Below are 22768 nucleotides of genomic sequence, written 5' to 3' on the forward strand. Positions count from 1 at the left end.
ATGGGTTAACCACATCTGCTATTATAGCACGGTAAGGAATTTTAGACAAGTTAAGTATCTGTACACTAGTCTCATACCAATAAAATGTACTAATTAATTACATATAATTTAAAAGGGCTCTGTATCTGAATTAAGTTCACCGCTCTCAAGCAAGAGACCATGTTACACTTCCTTGTTATGGTTGATGTTCACATTTGGGCTTCTTAAACTTGGACAGCATAATGAAACAGGGCCTTTTATCTGTTATTCAAATATATGCTTAACAGGTCAACTAAGGTTTACTTTTATGGTGACAATGAACATGCAACGGGTTTGATCTATCAAGATAATGGTGTGTATACAGAGCGCTAACTTAATGGATGAATGAGGGAGACAGGGAGGGAAGAGGATAGGAGATGTGGATGAGAGAGATAAGCAAAAGATAACGGTGGTGACTGGGGGTGTTGAAGAGAGGAAAACAACCATTCTTTTTTTTATTCATTCACAGGATGTGGGCCTTGCTGGCTGGGCCAGCATTTATTACCCATCCCTAATTGCCCTTGAGAAGGTGATGGTAAGCTGCCTTCTAGAACCGCTGCAGTCCTAGTGGTGTAGGTACACCCACAGTGCTGTTAGGCAGGGAATTCCAGTGTAGGAACGGTGATATATTTCCAAGTCAGGACGGTGTGTGGCTCTGAGGGGAACTTGCAGGTGGTGGTGTTCCCATGTGTCTGCTGCCCTTGTCCTTCTAGATGGTAGTGGTAGTGGGTTTGGAAGGTGCTGTCTGAGGAGCCTTGGTGAATTCCTGCAGTCTTCTCTCCTTGCCTTAGGTATGTTATCTGCTTGTGAGGAATGAAGTAGACGACCGTTGTGAGAACAATGCCTTATTCTGCATAGAAAACTGGTTGGCAGACAGGAAACAAAGAGTGGAAATAAACAGGTCTTTTTCTGAATGGCAGGCAGTGACTTATTGGGGTACCACAAGGATCGGTGCTGGGACCCCAGTTATTTACAATATATATTAATGATTTAAATGAGGGAACTAAATGTAATATCTCCAAATTTGCAGATGACACAAAGCTGGGTGGGAGGGTGAGCTGTGAGGAGGATGCAGAGATGCTTCAGTGTGATTTGGACAAGCTGAGTGAGTGGGCAAATGCATGGCAGATGCAGTATAATGTGGATAAATGTGAGGCTATCTACTTTGATAGCAAAAACAGGAAGGCAGATTATTATCTGAATGGCTATAAATTGAGAGAGGGGAATGTGCAACGAGACCTGGGTGTCCTCGTACACCGGTCGCTGAAGGTAAGCATGCTGGTGCAGCAGGTGGTAAAGAAGGCAAATGGTATGCTGGCCTTCAAAGCCAGAGGATTCGAGTACACGAAAAGGGATGTCTTGCTGTAATTATACAGGGCCTTGGTGAGACCACATCTGGAATATTGTGTGCAGTTTGGCCTCCTTATCTGAGGAAGGATGTTCTTGCTATAGAGGGAGTCAGCGAAGGTTTACCAGATTGATTCCTGGGATGGCGAGATTGCCATATGAGGAGAGATTGAATCGGTTAGGATTATCTTCGCTAGAGTTCAGAAGAATGAGGGGGGATCTCATAAGAACATATAAAATTCTAACAGGACTAGACAGGGTAGATGCAGGAAGGATGTTCTCGATGGTGGGGGAGTCCAGAACCAGGGGTCACAGTCTGAGGATACGGGGTAAACCATTTAGGACTGAGATGAGGAGAAATTTCTACACCCAGAGAGTGGTGAGCCGGTGGAATTCACTACCACAGAAAGTAGTTGAGGCCAAAACATTGTATATTTTCAAGAAGGAGTTAGATATAGCTCTTGGGGTGAAAGGGATCAAAGGATATGGGGAGAAAGCGGGAGCAGGCTATTGAGTTGGATGATCGGCGTCCACCCTGTCAAGTCTCCTCAGGTTCTTATATATTTCAATAAGATCACATCTCATTCTTCTAAACTCTGTTGGGTATAGGCCAACCTGCTCAACCTTTCCTCATACGATATCCCTTTCATTCCAAGAATTAGTTAGTGAACCTTCTCTGAAATGCTTCTAATACAATTACATCCTTTTGTAAAGAGATCAAAACTGTACACACAGTACTTTTGATGGAGCTTCACTAAGTCCCTGTACAGCTGTAGCAGCACTTACTTAATGTCGGGGATCAAGTGTATTTCTTGGTGCATCAACCAAATGTACTGATTCTGTTTGAAGAGATATTCACAGGACTCAATGTTCTGCCCTTCTGATCGAGATAAATGATGTGTTTGCCTGGGCGGAGAGTATAAATAAAGACATGAATACAAAGATTTATCTATGACTTTTGCATTAAATAAGGATTTTTAAGAAAGGTATCTCTTTACAGACTCATCCGACACAGACTGCATTTCTATCAAGTGTGGATCTTCATACTCACTGCTCTTACCAGCTGATGTTGCCAGAGGCCATTGCAATAGTTTGTGCTCCAAAGCACAATGAGTGAGTTGGTTTTATTTTGCACGAGCAATGCAAATTTAAATTGTGACATATATGTAAAAGCCGACAGGCAACTGAACATTTTTGTTTCTGTTTATACTTGTGCTAATCAAAATCTAATAGTCCTGATTTTGTATTTTGGGAACAAATTGGTGTCATTGGAAAAGGAATTATCAGGCTTGAATTAATAGACAACAAAGGGTCATTTTACAAGTCTGTACTTGTACTCTCCCCATGGGGATCCTTGCCTGCAGAATGCACCTATTGGAAATTTGGATTATGCGACATACTTTGGCTCAGTTGGTAGCACTCTTGCTTCTGAGTCAGGAGGATGTGTGTTTAAGTTCCATGCCAGTGATATGAGTACAATGTCTAGGCTGCCACTCCAGTGCAGTGCTAAAGGAATGCTATCCGGTTGGAGATATTGTTTTTGGATGACATTAAACCAAGACCCTATCCTGCCTCTTGGCCAGATGTAAAACATCCACGGCACTATTTTGAAAAAGAGCAGGGGAGTTCTGCTCAATGTTCTGACAATATTTATCCCTGATCCAAAATCACTAAAACAGATTATTCGGCCAGATCACATTGTCGCTTGTATGCAATTTGGCTGCAGCGTTTCCTATGTTCCCACACCGACTACAATTCAAAAGTGCTCTTTGGATTATCCTGAGGCCATGAAAGGTGTCATATAAATGCAAGTTCTCTCAATCATGATTTACTAACTAATATAATTGAAAAACTGTGAGCAGGTTCCAGATTTCTGAGGTGTACAGTTGGCAGCCAAGGCTTCTGTCAGCAATGAGAGTTTGAGAAATGACTCCTGACTTGTATAGTTTAGTTTCCTGTATCTATTTAATTTCAGTGATTTTCAATCTTTTGGCCAAATGGCCAATGGATAGCATGTTTTCTCAGGTCAATCGGATCTCCTTTGGGACTCAGAGTAGCTCAGGGTTGTGACCCCCATTGAAATGAATGTAGCAGTGTCGAGGTATAGTCATCTGTTTCCTGTCAGTGATATCCTGTGCAGTAGTCTGGAAATATTAGGGCAGGAAGGTTTTTTAAAACCGTAACAAATATCTTTATAATTACATAGAGTATATGGCATAGAAACAGGCCATTCAGTCCAGCCAGTCCATGCCAATGTTTATGCTTCAGTTGAGTCTCAAAGAATCATAGAATGGTTACAGTACAGAAGAAGGCCATTCAGCCAATCAAATCTGTGCCGACACTCTGAAGGAGCAATTCACCTAGTGCCATTTCTCTGCCTTTTCACTGTAATCCTGCAAAATCCTGAATAATAATCCAATTCCCTCTTGAATGCCTTGATGGAACCTGCCTCCAACACACTCTCAGGCAGAACCTTCTAGATTCTAACCAGTCACTATGTAAATAAGTTTTTCCTCATGTCACCATTGCTTCTTTTCCAATTATCTTAAATCTGTGCCCTCAATCCTCCCACCGATGAGAATAGTTTCTCCCTATCTACTTCCAGGCCCTTCATGATTTTGAATACCTCTATCACAACTCCTCTCAACCTTCTCTTCTCCAAGGAGACCAGTCCCAACTTCTCCAATCTTTCTACATAACTGACAATTCTCAAGCCTGGAACCATTCGTGTGAATCTTTTCTGCACCCTCTCTAATGCCTTCACATCTACATCTTCACATCTACAGTGGTGCCGGAAATGGACGCAATACTCCAATGAAGGCTGAGCCAGTGTTTTATACAGGTTTAACATAACTTCCTTGCTTTTGTATTCTGTACCCTTATTGATAAAGCTCAGGATGTTGTATGCTTTGTTAACCGCACTTTCAACCTGTCCTGCCACATTCAATGATTTATGCACACATACACCTCTGCTCCTGCACCCACTTTACCCTTTATTTTATATTGTCTCCCTGTGTTCATCCTACCAAAATTAATAATTTCATGCTTCTCTGTGTTACATTTTATTTGCCACCTATCCATGAACCTGTGCATGAATTTTTGAAGTTCTGCACTATCCTCCTCATGGTTCTCAATATTCCCAAGTTTCGCATCATTCGCAAATTTTGAAACTTTGCCCTGTGAACCAGGGTCCAGGTCATTATTATATATCAGGAAAAGCAGGGATCCTAGCACTGACTGCTGGGGAGCTCCTCTGTAAACCTTTCTCCAATCCGAAAAACAACCGTTCACCTTTACTCTTTGTTTCCTGTCACTCAGCCAATTTTGTATTCATATTGCTACTGTCCTTTTTATTCCATGAGCTCTAACATTGCTCACAAGTCTGTTGTGCGGCGCTTTATCAAATGTCTTTTGGAAGTCCATGTACACCACAGCATTACCCTCATTGTCCCTTTCTGTTACTTTATCAAAAAACTCAAGCCAATTAGTTAAAGATGACTTGACATTAACAAATACATGCTGGCTTTCCTTAATAGACCCACAGTTGCCCAAGTGTTAATTTTGTCCTGGATTATCGTTTTAAAAAGTTTTCCCACCGCCGAGGTTAAACCGAATGATGAGGTAGTTTCTGGGTTTATCTTTACACCCTTTTTGAACAAAGCTTGCAATTCTCCAGTCCTCTGACACCATCCTGAGTCTATATCCCTCTCTCATTTTTCCTCATCTAACTCTATCAGTATAACCCTCTATCCTCTGCAAGTTCCACATTCTTACCAGTCTCCAAGTAAAGATATTTCTTCTGAATTCCCTGTTGGATTTTTTGATGACTATCTTATATTGATGGCCTTCAGTTTTACTCTTTCCCACAAGTAGAAACACTCTCTCTATCTTATCTATAAAAATCTTCCCTAATTTTAAATACCTCTATTTCGTGACTTCTGGGTCTTCTCTTTTCAAGGTAAAAGAGAGCCAGCCTGTTCATCTTTTCCTGCCAGGTTTAACCTCATGTTTCTGGCATTGTCCATGTAAATCTTCTCTATATCCTCTATATTCTTTTTATAATATGGTGATCAGAACAGTATTTCCAAGTGTGGTCTAACCAAGATTTAATATAAGTTTAGCATAACTTTACTTTTCAATTCTACCTCTCTAGAAATAAACCTTAAATCTGATTTTGCGGCCTTATTAAACTACGTTGTTACTTTTGATGATTTGTCTATTCATACTCCCGGATCCCTTTTTTCCTTTGCCCTATTTAGATTGTTGTTTTCCAACTAACATGTGATGTGGTATTTTTATGTAGAGGTTAGACGAGTACTTTTTAAAAAATTTGTTCATGGGATGTGGGCGTCACTGGCTAGGTCAGCATTTATTGCCCATCCCTAATTGCCTTTGTAAGAGTCAACCACATTGCTGTGGGTCTGGAGCCACATGTAGGACAGACCTGGTAAGGACAGCAGATTTCCTTCCCTAACAGATGCTAGTGAACCAGATAGGTTTTTACAACAATTGGCAATGGTTTCATGGTCATCATCAGACTTTTAATTCCAGATCTTTGTTGGATACAAACTTCACCATCTGCCGTGGGATTCAAACCCCTGTTTCCCAGGGCATTACCCTGGGTCTCTGGAATAATAGTCCAGTGACAATACTGCTATGCCACTGCCTCCCCCTTTTGAGCATGAACCATGCATCTTGGATTTTCCCTTTCCTTTTAAAACAACATGTATCAGAATTTCTTTTCCTTCTTTCACAAATAATGAACTTAACTGTGGCTATTCACATTAACATTGAGTATAGCCAAATGAGAAGGTTTAACGTTTTTATTTTATTCCTTCTGGTTTATCGATCTTCACTGAGCACCATTCCTTACTGAAGGATGGGCAGGCAACTGTTGCCAAGCAGGCCTGCACCAATTGGTCTGGGAGTGTCCCAAGGTGACTCGTATTCAATCATTGTTCCTTGGGAAGAAGCGATGATCACAGTTGCAGGCATAAGCTTGAGCATGGCCATTTAGCAGCACCACAGCCCTGCTGCTGGAGTTATATATATATCTATATTTTTAAAATTTCACATTTGGAATTTGTGTAAATGTTTTGCATACAATTGAAGATTCTGTGTTTGCATTAATAGCTTGAATTATGCCATACCTCTGCATGTGATTTATTTAGCTTTGAATTATGTCATCAATTTTTATTGATTGAACTTCTGATATTTTCTAGAACTGGAGCCTTCCGGCTGACTCCTGCAGGAATACAAGAGGTGTCCGCCTGTCGAAAGAAAGGGTTTCACCCACATTCTAAGGAACCAGCACTATATCAAGTATGTTTACCGTATTTAATATGAGATTCAGTTACTATTTCTTGCTTTGAACAGCTGGTGTTACACTTTTGAATTTAATTTTAAGAATTAAGCTTGGGATGTTGTAAGCTAAAATTTTTAGGAGAAACATTCTTAAAATAAGCCTAAATTATGTAGTTACCTAATCAATTTAGTTCAATGTGAAGTTATCCAAATTGTGTAGTGTCGCTTGAAGTGTACTGAAACATGAAATATGAGGTCACGGCCCTGTGATCACTTATACTGATTAGGCTTCACCCCTGCTGCAGTGAAATAGCATCCCTGTGTCAAGCCATACTTTAAAAGAAATGAATTTCAGTTTTGAATATGGCCTCTGTCTATCAATGTTCGCCCTTCTCCTCCTGAAGCTATTGGCTCCCGAATAAGGTACAGTTCCACAATGCACCTCATTCTGCGCTAACTTAACCAAGTGGTCATAATTCTTGAGCGCATGTAAAAGCAGAGCATGATTAGCTCATTTCTCAAATAATCAGCAACAATAAGGCAAAAAGACCAAAGTTTAAGGAAAGTTAACAGATAGGCTGGGAAGGTCATAAATATGGGAACAAATATTTAAATCATTAAAAGTTACCATTGATTTAAAAATTATCTTGCACTGTATATAAAATAAGTTTTACAATAGATAATACAGAGTTAAAAAAGTTCATAAATTCTCTGAAAACAAATGCAAGTGTTAATATATCATTTGACGGTTGCATATGCAAATCCTTGTGATGCAGGCATTCATCATATACTTGACATAAATACTGAAATAGTAGCAAAATAATAGCAGAAAATGCTGGAAATAATCAGCAGTTCAGGCAGCACTGTGGAGAGAGAGAGAGAGAGAGTTAGTGTTTCCGATCGATGACCTTTTGTCTGAGCGGGGAAAAGTTAGAGATGTAACAGGCTAAAGCAAATTCAGAGACATCGAAATGGGGAAAGGTGGGGTGGGGAGGAGAACAAACAGCATGGTCTGATAGGGTGGAGGGCAGGAGAGATTAAATGACAACAGGGATGATGGCGCAAGGCAAAAGGGGATGGCAATGAGACAAGTAAAGAAACAATAGATAGGTCTGGAGGAGGTGTAAATGGGTAAAAGAGGAATCATCATCGACAGCTGTTGTCCAAAGCAAAATAGGGCAGTCTAATCAAAGGCTTAGCTGCTGTTCCCCCCTCTACCGCCCCAGGGTTTACACTGAGTTTAATTGGAACACTGTAGTAGACCGAGGTCAGAGGCTGGAATGAAAGAGAGGCAGAGAATTAAAATGACAGATGACCAGAAGCTCAAGGTCATGCTTGCAGACTGAACAGAGGTGCTTCTCAAAGTGGTCACCCAATTTGTGTTGATTTCCCAAGTGTAGAGGAGACCGCATTACAGGCAGCGAATACAGTGTGCTAAATTGAAAGAAGTACAAGTGAATCACTGTTTCACATGGAAGGAGCATTTGCGGCCTTAAATGGGCAGAAGGGAGGAGGTAACAGGACAGGTGTTGCATTTCCTGTACTTGTATGGGAAGGTGCTGTGGGAAGGGAAGCTGGTGTTGGGGGTGATTGAAGTGTGGACTTGGTATCATAGACAGAATAGTCCCTTTGGAATGCTGAAAGCAAATGGGAACATACGTGTGGTGGTGGCCTCATGCTGGAGATGGTGGCGGATGATCCGTTGAATGTGGAGGCTGATGAGGAACCCTATCATGATTCCGGGAGGGAGGACAGGGAATGAGGGCAGAAGTGCAGGAAATGGAACATGCATGATTGAGACCCTATCAACTAAGGTGAAGGGAAATCCTTAGTTAGAGCCAAGCACACCGTATTCGATGATCACAGTGCAGTCTCCTGTACACTGGAGAGACCAAATGCAAATTGGATGGCCATTTTATGGAGCACCTTCCTTCCATCTACGGGAATGACCCTGGCCTTATGGTCACCTGTCATTTCAATTCCTTGCTCCTCTCCCACTCTGACCTCTCTGCCCTTGGCCTCCTAAACAGTTCCAAGGAAGCTCAATGCATTCTCGAGGAATAGCACCTAATCTCTTGACCAGGCACTTGATAGCTTCTGGACTCATCCTTGAGTTCAATAATTTTGAATCTTAACCTCTTCCCTCATTTCTTTTTGAGTAGCAGCAGTTAGTGATGACCTTGCTTTACCTAGTCACATCTCCTCGAGACCCATCTTTTTTTCCCTTACTTTCCATTACCACCCCCTTTTGCCTTGCACCATCACCCCTTTTGTCATTTAATTGCACCTGACTTCCACCCTATCACAGACATTGCCTTTTGTCCTTTCCTCCCCTCTCCCTTTCCCTACCTCTGTACTTGCTTAAAAATTAAGTTTTTTTTCCAGTTTTGACAGTAACTCATCGCCCTGAAACCTTAACTCTGATTCTCTCTCCACAGACGCTGTCTGACCTGCTGAGCATTTCCAGCACTTTCTGCTTTTACTTCAGATTTCCAGCACCTGCAGCATTTTGCTTTTGTATTGGCAAAACAGTTGCTTCATTTTTATAAATTTATTCCTTCATGAGATGCAGGCATCGCTGGCTAGACCAGCATTTATTGCCCATCCCTAATTGCCCTTGCGAAGGTGGTGGTGAGCTGCCTTCTTGAACCGCTGCAATCCATGTGGTGTAGCTACATCCACAGTGCTGTTAGGGAGGGAGTTCCAGGATTTTGACCCAGCGACAGTGAAGGAACAGCGATATAGTTCCGAGTCAGGATGGTGAGTGACTTGGAGAGGAACTTCCAGGTGGTGGTGTTCTCATCTATCTGCTGCCCTTGTCCTTCTAGGTGGTAGAGGTCGTGGGTTCAGAAGGTGCTCTTGATGAAGCCTTGGTGAGCTGCTGTAGTGCATCTTGTAGATGGTACACACTGCTGCCACTCTGCATCAATGGTGGAAGGATTCAATGTTAAAGGTGGTGGATGGGGTGCCAATTGAGAGGGCTGCTTTGTCCTGGATGGTGTCAAGCTTCTTGAATGTTGTTGGGTCTGCACTCATCCAGGCAAGTGGGAATTATTCCATCACATTCCTGACTTGTGCCTTGTAGATGGTGGACAGGTTTTGGGGAGTCAGGAGGTGAGTTACTTGCTGCAGAATTCCCAACCTCTGACCTGCTCTTGTAGCCACAGTTTTTATATGACTGGTCCAGTTCAGTTTATGGTCAATGATAACCCCCAGGATGTTGATAATGAGGGGTACAGCGATGGTAATGGCATTGAATGTCAAAGGGATATAATTAGTTTTCTCTCTTGTTTGAGATGGTCATTGCCTGGCACTTGTGTGGCTTGAATGCTGCTTGCTAGTTATCAGCCCAAGCCTGGATATTGTCCAGGTCTTGCTGCATTTGGACCTGAACTGCTTCAGTATCTGAGGAGTCATGAATGGTGCTGAACATTGTGCAATCATCAGTGACCATCCCCACTTCTGACCTTACGATGAGGGAAAGTCATTGATGAAGCAGCTGAAGATGGTTGGGCCGAGGACACTACCCTGATGAATTCCTGCAGGAATGTCCTGGGACTGAGATGATTGATCTCCAACAATCACAACCATCTTCCTTTGTGTTAGGTATAACTCCAACCAACAGAGAGTTTTCCCACTGATTCCCATTGGCTTCAGTTTTGCTAAGGCTCCTTGATGCCACACTCGGTCAAATGTGGCCTTGATGTCAAGGGCAGTCACTCTCACCTCACCTCTTGAGTTCAGCTCTTTTGTCTATGTTTGGACCAAGGCTGTAATGAGGTCAGGAGTTGAGTGGCCCTGGAGGAACCCAAACTGAGCATCAATGAGCACGTTATTGCTGAGTAAGTGCCGCTTGATATCACTGTCGATGACACCTTCCATCACTTTGCTGATTTAATCTGATTACAATTGCATTTGATTTTAAGCACAAGTAAATTACATGTAAAATGTACTAGACCATCTCCAATAGAATTGCTCCCAATATGTCTGAGGACAAATTGTTTATAAGCTGTAATGTGGGGTGTTATCAATGAAGTGTGATGGGAAAATATTATTGGGAATACGTGCTATATGCAAGACTTCTATTATATTTCAGCATAGAGCAGTCCTTCTATTAATTTGTTCTTTCTTTCTTGATTCTGTCATGCCTTGGTTTCGCTTGCCATCTTCATGCCTCCAACTAATTTACACCAACAACTTGCATTTAAGCTGTGCTCTTAGGATAAGTATCTCAGACAAGAACTGACACTGAATCAAAGGAGGATTTATTGGGAAGGGTAACAAGGCTCTTGATCACAGCAGCAGGTTTTTCCGAGGTTTCCAAAAGGGGCAGTGAAAGGTGGGGAAAGATTTAGTGAGGGAATTCGAAAGCTTACAGCCTAGATTGCTGATGGCGTGGCTGCCACGGGTGGGTTGGGGAGGAGTGTTTAGGGTGTGGTGGGTGAGGAAACACAAAAGGCTAGAGTTGGAGGCTGTAACAAAAAAAGTACAGAGAAAAGAAATAAAATGTTACAGGTAGAAACCATGAAGCACCCACATAATGAATAAGAAAATCCATTATACAATTAAAAGAAGACTGAAGAGTTGAAGAAATACATAGTATTCGTTGGGAGCTTTGCTCCAGAGGTTTGCTTGTTTAATACCAGCTTGTTTATTACAGTACTGTGTGAGCAGAAATGTACATGTCAAACTCATGACTGATTCTGTTTCAGACTTGCAAACACATCGTTGTAAAAGATATGAATATAATCATCATGGACGTGAGGTGACAACATGAGCCTACTACATTCCTGAAATCTGTATAAATTATTTCTACTGTAAGAATAAACAATATGTTTCTTTCAAGTTTTTATGACCAGTTTCAGCCAACTGGATTATTTAACACTCTTTTTGTACATTCAGGTTAAATAAGTTATACCGGTGGTTAATATTTCTTTTTGAAATGCACCAAGTATTTCACTTGTATAATGTGAAATTACAAATGCTAGTTATCCAAAAGAAAGTGTTTATGAAATTGAACCTGAACTTCGCTCAGAAGCCAATAAATGCTGTTTGTTTCTTTGGTATGTGCTTTTCTATTTTGGTTTTGGATTTAGAAGTGCAATCTAGCAAAAGTTAATACTCTTCCAAATGGCGTTTTGGGTCATCATTGAATATTAGGGCATTCCCCATGATATTATCCAACTGCCACCAGATTTAGCCATCTGTTTGATCCCATGTTGCCTGGGCATCACATAAAACCATCATGTTTATTTTTGCCAAAGCTAAACTTTCCAGGCCAGTGTCACCAAGAGAAATTGCTGACTAGTCACAGATGTGGCTGCAGTGATATTGTTTTAGCCACATCCACTAATCCATATACTCACACAATATAAGTAAATGTACTCTGCGTGGGTATGCTTAATTAATGCACATCTATCATCATTCAGTAACTAAAAACACTTGCACACTCTGCTTTCTGCTTCCTATTTGCCAACAAACATCCAGAAGGGTTAAAGTTCACGTGCATATGCCATGCAAATGTGAGCATCGAGATCACGTGTCCAGCAACTGTGACTGTTGCTCAATTTTGATATACTAATCAGAAATGCAATTGGGCACATCTGGATTCTCAATTATTCACATGTGGCTACTGCATTGGACAACACTGTTCTATCAGTTGTCTCTTTAACAAGTTCCCAGCTGAATTCATAAGTTTTTTTTTGTAATTCGTAACCTAACACTGAGAGAATGGGGATAAAGCATCACCAGTGACCAATGTTGTGCTTTTAACATGTTAATTCTTGTGAGATGTACCTGCTTGTGAACACATATTCTGGTGTATAGAATTAGCTGGGTTTTAGGAAGCAGCTACATAATATACTGTAAATATTGCATCAAATTTGCAGTATCAATTACTTAGATAATGGTTATATATTTGCTAACAAATTTACAATATAGAAATGATGAAAGTACACCCCATTAATTTTTTTATTTTACTTGCAACCTATTTATTCACGTTCAAAATTAATTTTCTCTAATAGTTTAAGGGAAATTAACTAGTTTAAAGGAACAGTTTACACCAATGGGAATGATACTCAATTAGCAATGCAGCGGATTATTACTGAAGTCAATACAGAGTACTTTAAATGTAACACTTACAACAACTTTTTATACTGAGTCGATATATGTATCAAACATGAAGGTTTTACCAAATGTTACTCACTCCTGCTTTGTTCCCATATAATGAGAATATCTAAAGAATTAAGGGGAACAGATTTGTAGCCTTATCACATTGTACAAATTCAGTTAGTGTTAATTTCTTTGGTTTTCATGATACAGTACTGATAGTCACTTGTAATACTTATACTTTCAATAGGTCTGATTTCAGAGTGATCAGAATTGAATAACAAAGTAAAAAAATAGCAATGGGCGCTCCCATTGAATATTTTTTATAAATTGGATTATTAGTTTATCTTAACTGCACAAAACACACCTGAATTCAGAAACCCAGTGGACTGCTTGAATCAAGCATCCCCTGCAACAATTTATTAAACCATAATTTTTCAGCATTAAACCCAAGATAACTATATTTCTCTGAAGAAAGTAAAAGCAGACAAGGGTTAGTGAAAGGAGATGTAGACGTTTGAGGAAAATGTGGACAGATCTCATATAAATCTACCAATGGGAGGTCATTTAATCTGAAAGTTTCAAACCGATTTTAAAAAAGGCAACAGCTTGAAATAAATAAAACAAGATAAAGCTTAAATTTCCCCTGGCATGTTTGTTTCTAGTTATGTCAGACTAGTTAGTCATCATGCTGCTAAATAAATAGGTGTTGAATATTTCAGGAAACACAAGACAATTGTGAATATACTGGCAGCACATTCTGACTTTATTTTAAAAACTCCCATTCATTCAGTTAAAGCTACAGCTAATGTCTAGTGACAGAGAAATGGAATGAAAATAGTAGAAAGTATGTTTCTCTAATTGCACATTCACAGTTTTCTTGTTGCAAAAAGATACAAAAAAGACAGAAGGAGAGAGGAGAGACGATGGTTTAAAAGCATTTGCGGTGTACAATAGATGGACCAGCCTCATCGTATTCAGGCTTGCTAATCCACATCTGCTGGAAGGTGGAGAGGGAGGCCAGGATGGAGCCACCAATCCAGACTGAGTACTTGCGCTCAGGAGGAGCAATGATCTGTTATAAAAGGTACATAGCAGAATGATAAGAATGACTTATACATAAACACTTTTCAATCACAGCTTAATCAATTAATAGACAAGGTTCGCTTGTTTAATCGTCTCTGAGAAAGTGGGTTCCTACTGAAGTTCTTACTTTTACAATATTTATTTTTCTTCCCCATATTCAGCTGTTCAGCTGACCGCGTGACAGTAATCCCAGGTGCTTATTGTTATTTTTCGCTTTCTTTCCATGAGGAAGTGCCTCACCCTTTGGAACTTCACCGTGTGGAGAGTTTAAGAGTATTGCAAATGCAAGCCTATTTGCTGGTGCTGCCTGCTGTCAGTTCTGCTCTGTGGTAATAATCTTGCCTTTTTTAAGTCAAAAGGACCTACTTCAGCACTTAAGGTGCTGGCTTTACAGTACTGAGGGACTACTGAATTTTCAGAGATGCTATCTTTTGGCTGAGATGTTACAGTGGTGTCATGTCTTCCTACTCAGTTGGAAATAAAAAGCCTCCTGACACTAATTAAAGAAAAACAAAGTGTTCTTGGTACCATAACCAATAACCAACCTCCCGTCTGCCCCAAACAAACCCACCCAAATAGATTAGCTGGTATTTATCTTGCAAGCCATTTGTGGGCCCTTGCTGTGCCCTAATTAGCTGTTGTGTTTGTCTATGAACCAAGGGATACCAAAAGTAATTCAGCTGTGAATTGCTTTGGGCCATCTCAGGATGTGAAATGTGCTATATAAATGTGAATTCTTACTTTCACTTATGCTGTGAATGGGTTGGCACTGTAATATTGTAAGGAATATTGGTGTTGCAGTAGCCCTAATTATAAATGCACACTAGATCTTTGCCAAGGTGGACTGAAAGACTCCGATGCTCCCCACAGCACATTTACAAAGCTATCTGCATAGTCAACTAGCTTCTTTTAGATCAGAGGTAAAATCTCCAATTCCTATAAATAAAAAGCTGCTTGTAGCCAGTCTATACAGCTGATTAAAGTGTAGCTTAATCTGGAATATTCTTTAGAAGTTATGCCATCATTAATAAGGCTTACTACAAGATGAAATATGAGAGAACTTGTTATCTGGTGGCTTGAAGTAGTCTTAAAAAGTGAATCTATTCTAACTAGCAACAGCAAAGGTTATAAAGTCTTTTTACGTTGGGACAGCTAAACTGATCATTTTAATGCACCCAAAAGCCAATGCTAAAATATATTTCTGTGCCCCTTTTTATCTTTTTTTTTTGCCTTCCTTGGTCACCTCCGCTCTGCATCATCAGTCGGCACCATTCCCTGGCTGAGTGGTCAAACAGATAAATTGCACCCATACTACTTTTCAGCTGGTCTAAGGAGATGTACACAATGATTCTCTCTCTCTCTATCTAGAGGAAAAACACGCCTAGGGGGTCAAGGTCAGAACTTGGATGAATAGTGAGGGTGAAATCATTTCTTAGCTATCCATGCTGCTGTTCATTTCTGATATCTTCAGGTACAAAGGTATATAGTATTTTAAAAAGTACAGTTATTTAAAGTTAATAGAATATTTAAAAAAGCACTTTGAACTTTATCAGAAATCTGCAATAAGTAAAAAAGAAATTTGTAGGTTTGCTTTTAACATTTAACCCATGTGGAATCTCTCCTGCTGAACATCAATAAAATATCTATCTAATAGGAAGCACATCTTATCAGTAAAAATATTTAACATAGATCTTTTATGAATTGGGCCAAGAAACTCCTAAACATTACCTTGTTTAGACCAAGAGATTTGCACATTTATTAAGATAGTTGTGCCACTGAAGCACTAAAGTCTATAAAATAGTCAAATATTGAATAGTCAAGATCAGTTGAGATTGGAATTAAATAATTTACACATCACTCTATTTTCAGTTTTAATTATATGCTTTATAAGAGGATTTACCAATGGGATGGATGTTGGTGCAACTTTGCTTCCGCATATATTCTCTTTGCATTGTGCTCTGTTATAAGATACCTATAGCTGCCATTGAAATGATGCATTGAGTGTCATCTGATGTTTCTGGTGACACTCATTTGACTACATGGTCCTAACTTCAACATGGAAGTGATTTCTGCCTTGTTCTGGCTTAAACACTTCACTCATGGAAACAAATATTTCTCATCTCTTTGCCCCATATTGAGTTAACGGTCAGTGACCAAACTTCACAGAGTTTCTACTGATGAGGTTCTGCTGGCAATTTAGGTTAGCATTTTGCTGGGAAAACGGTCATTCTGCTTGACATTATCAAGTGAGGTTAACAAAGATCAGACAGAAAATAACATTGTGCTATTTAACTTGCTTAACTAACCTTGATTTTCATGGTGCTGGGGGCCAATGCAGTGATTTCCTTTTGCATACGGTCAGCGATACCAGGGTACATGGTGGTACCACCTGACAGTACGTTGTTGGCATATAAATCCTTCCTGATGTCGATATCACACTTCATGATGCTGTTGTATGTGGTCTCGTGGATGCCTGCAGACTCCATCCCTGGCAAGTAGATGTAAATCCATGATTAAAGCAAGTTTTGAATTCCAACTACCCTTTGTAAAAGGTATCTCTGTGTGCAGACTGTCTATAGAAAAATGTAAGCTTGCAAACTTGCTGTTTGTTGAGATTTTGTGCCAATCCAAAGTCACCAATGGATTAAGCAGATACTGGTTAGGTAAAATTGCCTTGGTTATCTTGCTACACAAATAATTACTTTCATGTACCTGACATGGGGAATGTAGGAACAAGAGTAGGTCATTCAGTCCCTCAAACCTGTTCCACCATTGAATTAGATCCTGGCTAATCTGTAACTCGGTTCCATTTACCCATGGAGATGTTTATTTTATTATACAGTAAACTGATTCAGAAGACAATGGTGATGGCTCTGGCCATGAGTGGCTTGCCTGTTCATTAATGGGAGTTGATTGTGTCTGAATCAGCTAGTGTCAATGTAGAATTAGTAATAAAAGTGGATTGTAGTCCCAGATGGAGCTTGCACCTTATTTTCCTACTCAGTTAACGGAATGATGGTAATGATATTATCCCATGCACTTGTAATCCAAGTTGCAGCATAGTTAAACAATGCATTTATTTGGATCCTTTAAAGCACTTGTATTAGCAAATAATGTTTTCAATACAATCAACTCACCAATGAAAGATGGCTGGAAGAGAGTCTCTGGGCAACGGAAACGCTCGTTACCTATGGTGATGACCTGGCCATCAGGCAGTTCATAACTCTTCTCCAAGGAGGAAGAGGAGGCAGCAGTGGCCATCTCGTTCTCAAAGTCAAGAGCCACATAGCACAACTTCTCCTTAATATCACGGACAATCTCACGTTCAGCTGTGAATCAAAGTGAAATAATACATCAGGTTTGTCTTTGACAAAATTTGATTTGATCTTGTGGCCATACTAAATATACAATTGTATATAGTCATCTATTTATTTTTGCAAGAGGAATTGCTCCACTTCCCACTAAATCTAAAGGAAAACATCATTACTGAGATATCATGATGCAAAAGAGAAGATCTTGGAAAAACACAAATGTAACTACACAAAACTTTAAGCAGTTACTGAGAGTGTAGAAATTGCATTTAGAATTTTCTAATTACTTAATCATTTGCATCAGCTAAATTTGCACCTGCTGCAAGTGGATAACATCCATCACAATCTTTCCTTAGTATATAGAATGCTGCTTTGCCTTCCCCAAGGAAGGGTGAATACTTGTTTCTTTTATTAAATGCTCTTTGTGTCTATCTAGTGGTAGAACAGTCGTGAGCATCCTGCCTGAAGACTTGGCTTTGGAGCCATCAGACAACTGGTGGAAGTTTGTTTTGCAGCTGCTGTGGGACTGGATATTTGTCAAATTATTCTAAGGTGGGATTTTCAAAGGTCTAAACTCCTTTAATTTTAAAAACAATTGCTGATGCCCTCCCTGCATTTAAACACCTGTTAAAATTTCCTGCTCTCCAGTCATAGGCATCACTGTAAACTTTAATAAAAAAGTTTAACATTGAGTAAGTTGTTTTCATTACAACAGCCATGCAGGGTCACTAAGAAAGTGCTGCTATAAAAAAAAACCCTGCTCCTTACCTGTGGTGACAAATGAATAGCCACGTTCAGTAAGGATTTTCATGAGGTAGTCGGTGAGATCACGGCCAGCCAGATCCAGACGCATGATGGCATGGGGCAGGGCATAACCCTCGTAGATTGGCACATTGTGGGTGACACCATCTCCGGAGTCCAGCACAATACCTGCACAAAGTCACAGCCATCTGATCAGAAACAGCCAGAGGTAGGCCCCGTCTTCCAACGCAGGGAACACTGTTCTCACTTACCTGTTGTACGGCCGGACGCGTAAAGGGACAGCACGGCCTGGATAGCAACATACATGGCTGGCACATTGAAGGTCTCAAACATGATCTGGAAATGACCATAGTTAGGAAAATGGTTATGTTAGTGCTGTTATATAAGTAAATGTTTGTTTATTCATTTAATTGATATTGGTATAGCTAAACACCAATGCCTAAAGATTTAATTGGGGTGGAAATCGAGAGATCTAGATTTCTAACATAAGTCATAAGTTCCATTATCCAGACAATGTTATTGATAGTGGTTTTAAGTCTATTGAGTGAGTTTGCCAAATCATCAAAGCATAATGGAGTTAGTCAAAGCTGGTGGATTACTGATAAGGCAGCAACAAACAGTGCAGTACCTGGGTCATCTTTTCACGGTTGGCCTTGGGGTTTAGGGGAGCCTCTGTGAGCAGAGTTGGATGTTCCTCGGGGGCTACCCGTAGCTCATTATAGAAAGTGTGGTGCCAGATCTGCAGAAATAATGACCAGTGTTTTAAAATATAGCTGTCCTGTTCATCTCAATCAATACTTTCGTATTTACATTGATTATCTTATCTGAACACAAGGCTTTTAGAGCCATTTCCAGAAAGCTTGATTTAAGTGGTTCAGGAAGAATGCAAGTGCCTTGCCTTCTCCATATCGTCCCAATTTGTGATGATGCCATGCTCGATGGGGTATTTCAGGGTCAGGATGCCCCTCTTACTCTGAGCCTCGTCACCTACATAGCTGTCTTTCTGGCCCATCCCAACCATAACGCCCTGTAGGGTTAAACAGAACAGGAGGAGTTCACATATATGATGAACACATTGAAATAATGTTTGAGAATTTACAATTCAGGTAACCAGAGTCCAACATATAATGAGGAATAATTGACATGAGATTGCTACAAACTTTACATGTTTTATGTCTACCTCCAGACCTGTAATTTATAATGAGTCTTCATTCTTTCTGACTGTCTTTGGGATAATTTATTCATCCAGAATCAAGCTTGTCATTTTCAGAGAATTATACAGCACAGGAGGCCACTTGGCCCATCATTGTCTATGCTGACTCTATGAAAGAGCTATCCAATTAGTCCCACTCTCCAGCTCTTATGGCCTTCTAAAAGTTTTATTTTTCAAAAAGAATCAAAATACTATGGATGCTGGAAACCTGAAACAAAAGCAGAAAGTGCTGGAAAAACTCAGCAGGTCTGACAGCATCTGTGGCGAGAAAAACAGAGTTAACGTTTCGAGTCCGCATGACTCTGAAGAAGAAACGTTAACTCTGTTTTTCTCTCCGCAGATGCTGTTAGACCAGTTTTTCCAGCATTTTCTGTTTTCGTTTTATTTTTCAATCATATTTCAAGTTACTATTGGATCTGCTTCCTCCACCCCTCTTAGGCAGTGCATTCCAGATCACAACAACTCTCTATTAAAAATATTACATATCCCCACAGCTTCTTTGTTCAATTGCCTTAAATCAGTGTCTTCCAAGCAGCCTGCAGCTAATGGAAACAGTCTGTTATCTACCCTATCAAAACTCAAAATGTTGACTACCCCTGTGTACAACTGATTAAAAGATCAATTTTAATGTAATCAGATTTCTGGTGCACACCCCACAATGACAGCATTACTAGTTTAGCTGCAGGATTTCATGCTGCTCTTGAAGACTGACAGCTGACCCCCTTCGCTCAAGGGCCCTGGGCGTTGCCGGCGGCTGACCTGATGACGGGGGCGGCCCACGATGGAGGGGAAGACCGCGCGGGGAGCGTCATCCCCGGCGAAGCCAGCCTTACACAGTCCGGAGCCGTTATCGCAAACCAGCGCTGTACTCTCCTCCTCGTCACACATGTTCAATCTGTTTGCGTCTAGTGGAATAAAGGATTCTAGGTCAGAAAACACAACCAGGCGGATGTATTTGTGTGCTTGTGAAAAAAACAGATTTATGTATCCATCAATAAATTCAATGTAATCTAAATATACAAGTACCACAGTCATAGACTGTACCAGGACAGGATGAGGGACAACTGGAACTTGATAACACTATACTTGTGAGACTGTCTAAAACAATAAATAACGACTATTGCACCGAATTTGAAGGGGCCAGTAATGTTTCTGTAATTCAGAATATTCACCAAAAGACAACTTTAATCAAATGCCTGGCTCATTGCAAATCCAGTTTCTCAGACGGGTCCTTGTTCAGAGAGTGGCTGCTTAAATTTCTCAAAGTAGCCAATAGATCCCCGCGCCCGGACAGGAAGTCCAAATAAATTGAAGAGCTTTCTTTTAATGCATCTTTTCCTAATTAGGAAATCGCCCGCGACACCATAAAAATTCTCTCAAGCATACTTTTTTTTATGGTCCAAGTTGCTTCTGCCCATCCTCAGCATTAACCCCGGGCTTGCAATACCAAGAACGACCACCAGAGAGGCGTTGGAAAAGGATTGCGAAAGAACCATATTTAGTAATAAAGCCAGAAAATCCACAACACTGAGCGACTGCAACGCAATATTATAGCAATTACACGTAAGGCTAATACATGCCAAAATCTGGTCTATCGTGAGCTAGTGATCCTTTGGCAGACACTGTCGCCCCTCATCTGTTTTCCCGATTAGCCATAGCAAAGCAGAGGCAGGAAACAACACTAAAAAAGGCGATATTGATTCCTGGAATAAACAGATGAAGATTCTGAAGTCCAATACAGCTCTTGCTCGATGTTATATGCACAAAGCTGGACCTCCAACTGCTCAATCCTCACCCATGCAGTTGATCGTTTACATTAACATTTTGTCAACTTCCAGCACATCTGGGAATATACCCCAGCGGAATGAACGGTACTTTACCCTCTTCCCAAGTATTTCTCAAACTACAGATAAAGGAGTCAAGTGCTGGGGAACATTTAATGATCTCTCGGGCACTAATTACTTCGAGAAGAAAGCAGTACAATGATACACCTCTGTGCCATCACATACAGAACCTTCATCAGAACAAGTGGTTTCAATATTAGCATCTATCAGCAACCTACAGAATCAAATCCACTTTACCAACCCTAAGACTTACTTTTCAAACCCCAGACATTGCTACACAAGGCAGATTTTACTTTTAATCCTTTCTTCTAATCACCAACTAGCATCAACCTGCAATATAGTTGTCAATTTGCATTAAAACTATTGTAACCTTCCTTTAAGAAAAAACATAAATGAGAGGTTTTAATTTACAATAATAGTCTGCTTTACAACAGCCTGCTGCTTGCAGTTTCCCCATTAATACAACCTGAGAACAATTCTAAATATTGAATAATGTATATAGGCACACAGAGTTGCCGATTAACCCTTGCCTGGGACTCACCCTGTCTGCTTTGCCGGGGTCCTTTACTCTGGGATGGTGCACTCTTCCTTCCCGCTTTGCTAAGTTTTATAGCCCTTGGGTCTCGTCACCCGCTGCCTCCACCCACAGCAGCCCCAAAAAAGGACCAGACCCCTAGCCCGGCTACACAAATTCCTATTCCACAGCCATATACGGTTCTCACACAAAAGCCCTTCTCTGGGTGGCCGAGGACTCGCTTGTACTTTATACATTCCAACTGCGCAGTTCTTCAAATGAAGGGGGATATCAGCGGCTAGTATAAACAGATCTAACTCGGGAGCAGCTGCAGGCGGCTGATAAATCACCTTGACAACGCTTTATAATCTTCCGTAACCAACAAGGCAACAAGAACCTCAGCGCAGACGGGTTCAACTTCTAACATAAGATGAAGCCAGAAACAGAACTTATTATTTCTGCACATCACTTTTGTTTCCTGTTGCACATCCAGCGGCTATGTAAAGTTTCACTTTTGAATAGAGGGATTCTGTGCAACAAAACCTATGGGGAGTTGAAGAATATCCATAGATGGTAAAACAGAGAGATGGCCACATCCCCCTCACTGAAATAACTCAATTTTGGACATTTAAAGTGATAGCCCTATAGAGGGAAGTGGGAACGTTTCGCTAGCCCCTATTCGCCTGAAAATTGATTGGTATCCGTGTACTATTGTATCGGTATTTTGCCTTTGAAGCGCACTTAACAACAATGACCTTGATAACTCTGCACACTCATAGTGCGCTTGTATCTCACCTAGCACTTGAAACTTCACCATTAAACAGCAAGTGCAAGTGTTTAAAGTGATGTGTCGGGAAATGAACATCGTATTACCTTCGCCCAAAATCCCATTATGAACATTTTGGGAGAGTTACCATTGAGCAGAAATTTAAATGGACCAGACACATGAATGCCATGGCTACTGAAGCAGGTCAGAAATTGGGTATTCTACCAGCAGTAGCTCAACTCTTGACTGCAAAACTCTCCACCACCTACAATTCAGGAATGTGACGGAACATTCTCCATATACCTGGATGGGAACATCACCTATCAGTTTAAACATCCAGTCCCTTTACTACTGGTGCAATGTGTGCTATCTGCCGGACGCAGTACAATAAATTGTCAAAACTCCTGCGACAACACCTCCCAAATCCGTGAGCTCCATTACCTAGAAGGACAAGGGCAGCAGGTGTGTGGAAACACATCACCTCCAAGTTCCCAC

The 22768-nt window shown here is 40.6% G+C and overlaps 2 protein-coding genes across 4 annotated transcripts in view; one reads left to right on the plus strand and one right to left on the minus strand.

Moving 5' to 3' along the window:
• The window catches only part of stambpl1 (STAM binding protein-like 1), a 66015-nt gene extending 54282 nt beyond the window's left edge, over window positions 1-11733 (plus strand). For all 3 annotated transcript variants that reach the window (XM_078565967.1, XM_078565968.1, XM_078565969.1), the window contains exons 9-11: window positions 2366-2478; window positions 6588-6687; window positions 11382-11733. In XM_078565967.1, coding sequence (XP_078422093.1) covers window positions 2366-2478; window positions 6588-6687; window positions 11382-11438 — 270 coding nt within the window. In that variant the 3' untranslated portion in view covers window positions 11439-11733. The remainder of the gene's footprint in view (window positions 1-2365; window positions 2479-6587; window positions 6688-11381) is intronic.
• An 882-nt stretch (window positions 11734-12615) lies between these two features.
• Window positions 12616-21788, minus strand: acta2 (actin alpha 2, smooth muscle). The gene is made up of 9 exons (XM_078565970.1): window positions 21535-21788; window positions 19909-20054; window positions 18835-18963; window positions 18565-18675; window positions 18188-18272; window positions 17943-18104; window positions 17001-17192; window positions 16170-16351; window positions 12616-13852 (listed from the first exon to the last, which is right to left on the minus strand). The coding sequence occupies exons 2-9, from the start codon at window positions 20035-20037 to the stop codon at window positions 13709-13711; spliced, it is 1134 nt and encodes a 377-aa protein (XP_078422096.1). The 5' UTR covers window positions 20038-20054; window positions 21535-21788; the 3' UTR covers window positions 12616-13708.
• Between the last annotated feature and the right edge of the window lie 980 nt (window positions 21789-22768).

Source organism: Cetorhinus maximus, chromosome 20 (genome assembly GCF_964194155.1).
Source record: "Cetorhinus maximus chromosome 20, sCetMax3.hap1.1, whole genome shotgun sequence".
Classification (NCBI taxonomy): Eukaryota; Metazoa; Chordata; class Chondrichthyes; order Lamniformes; family Cetorhinidae; genus Cetorhinus; species Cetorhinus maximus.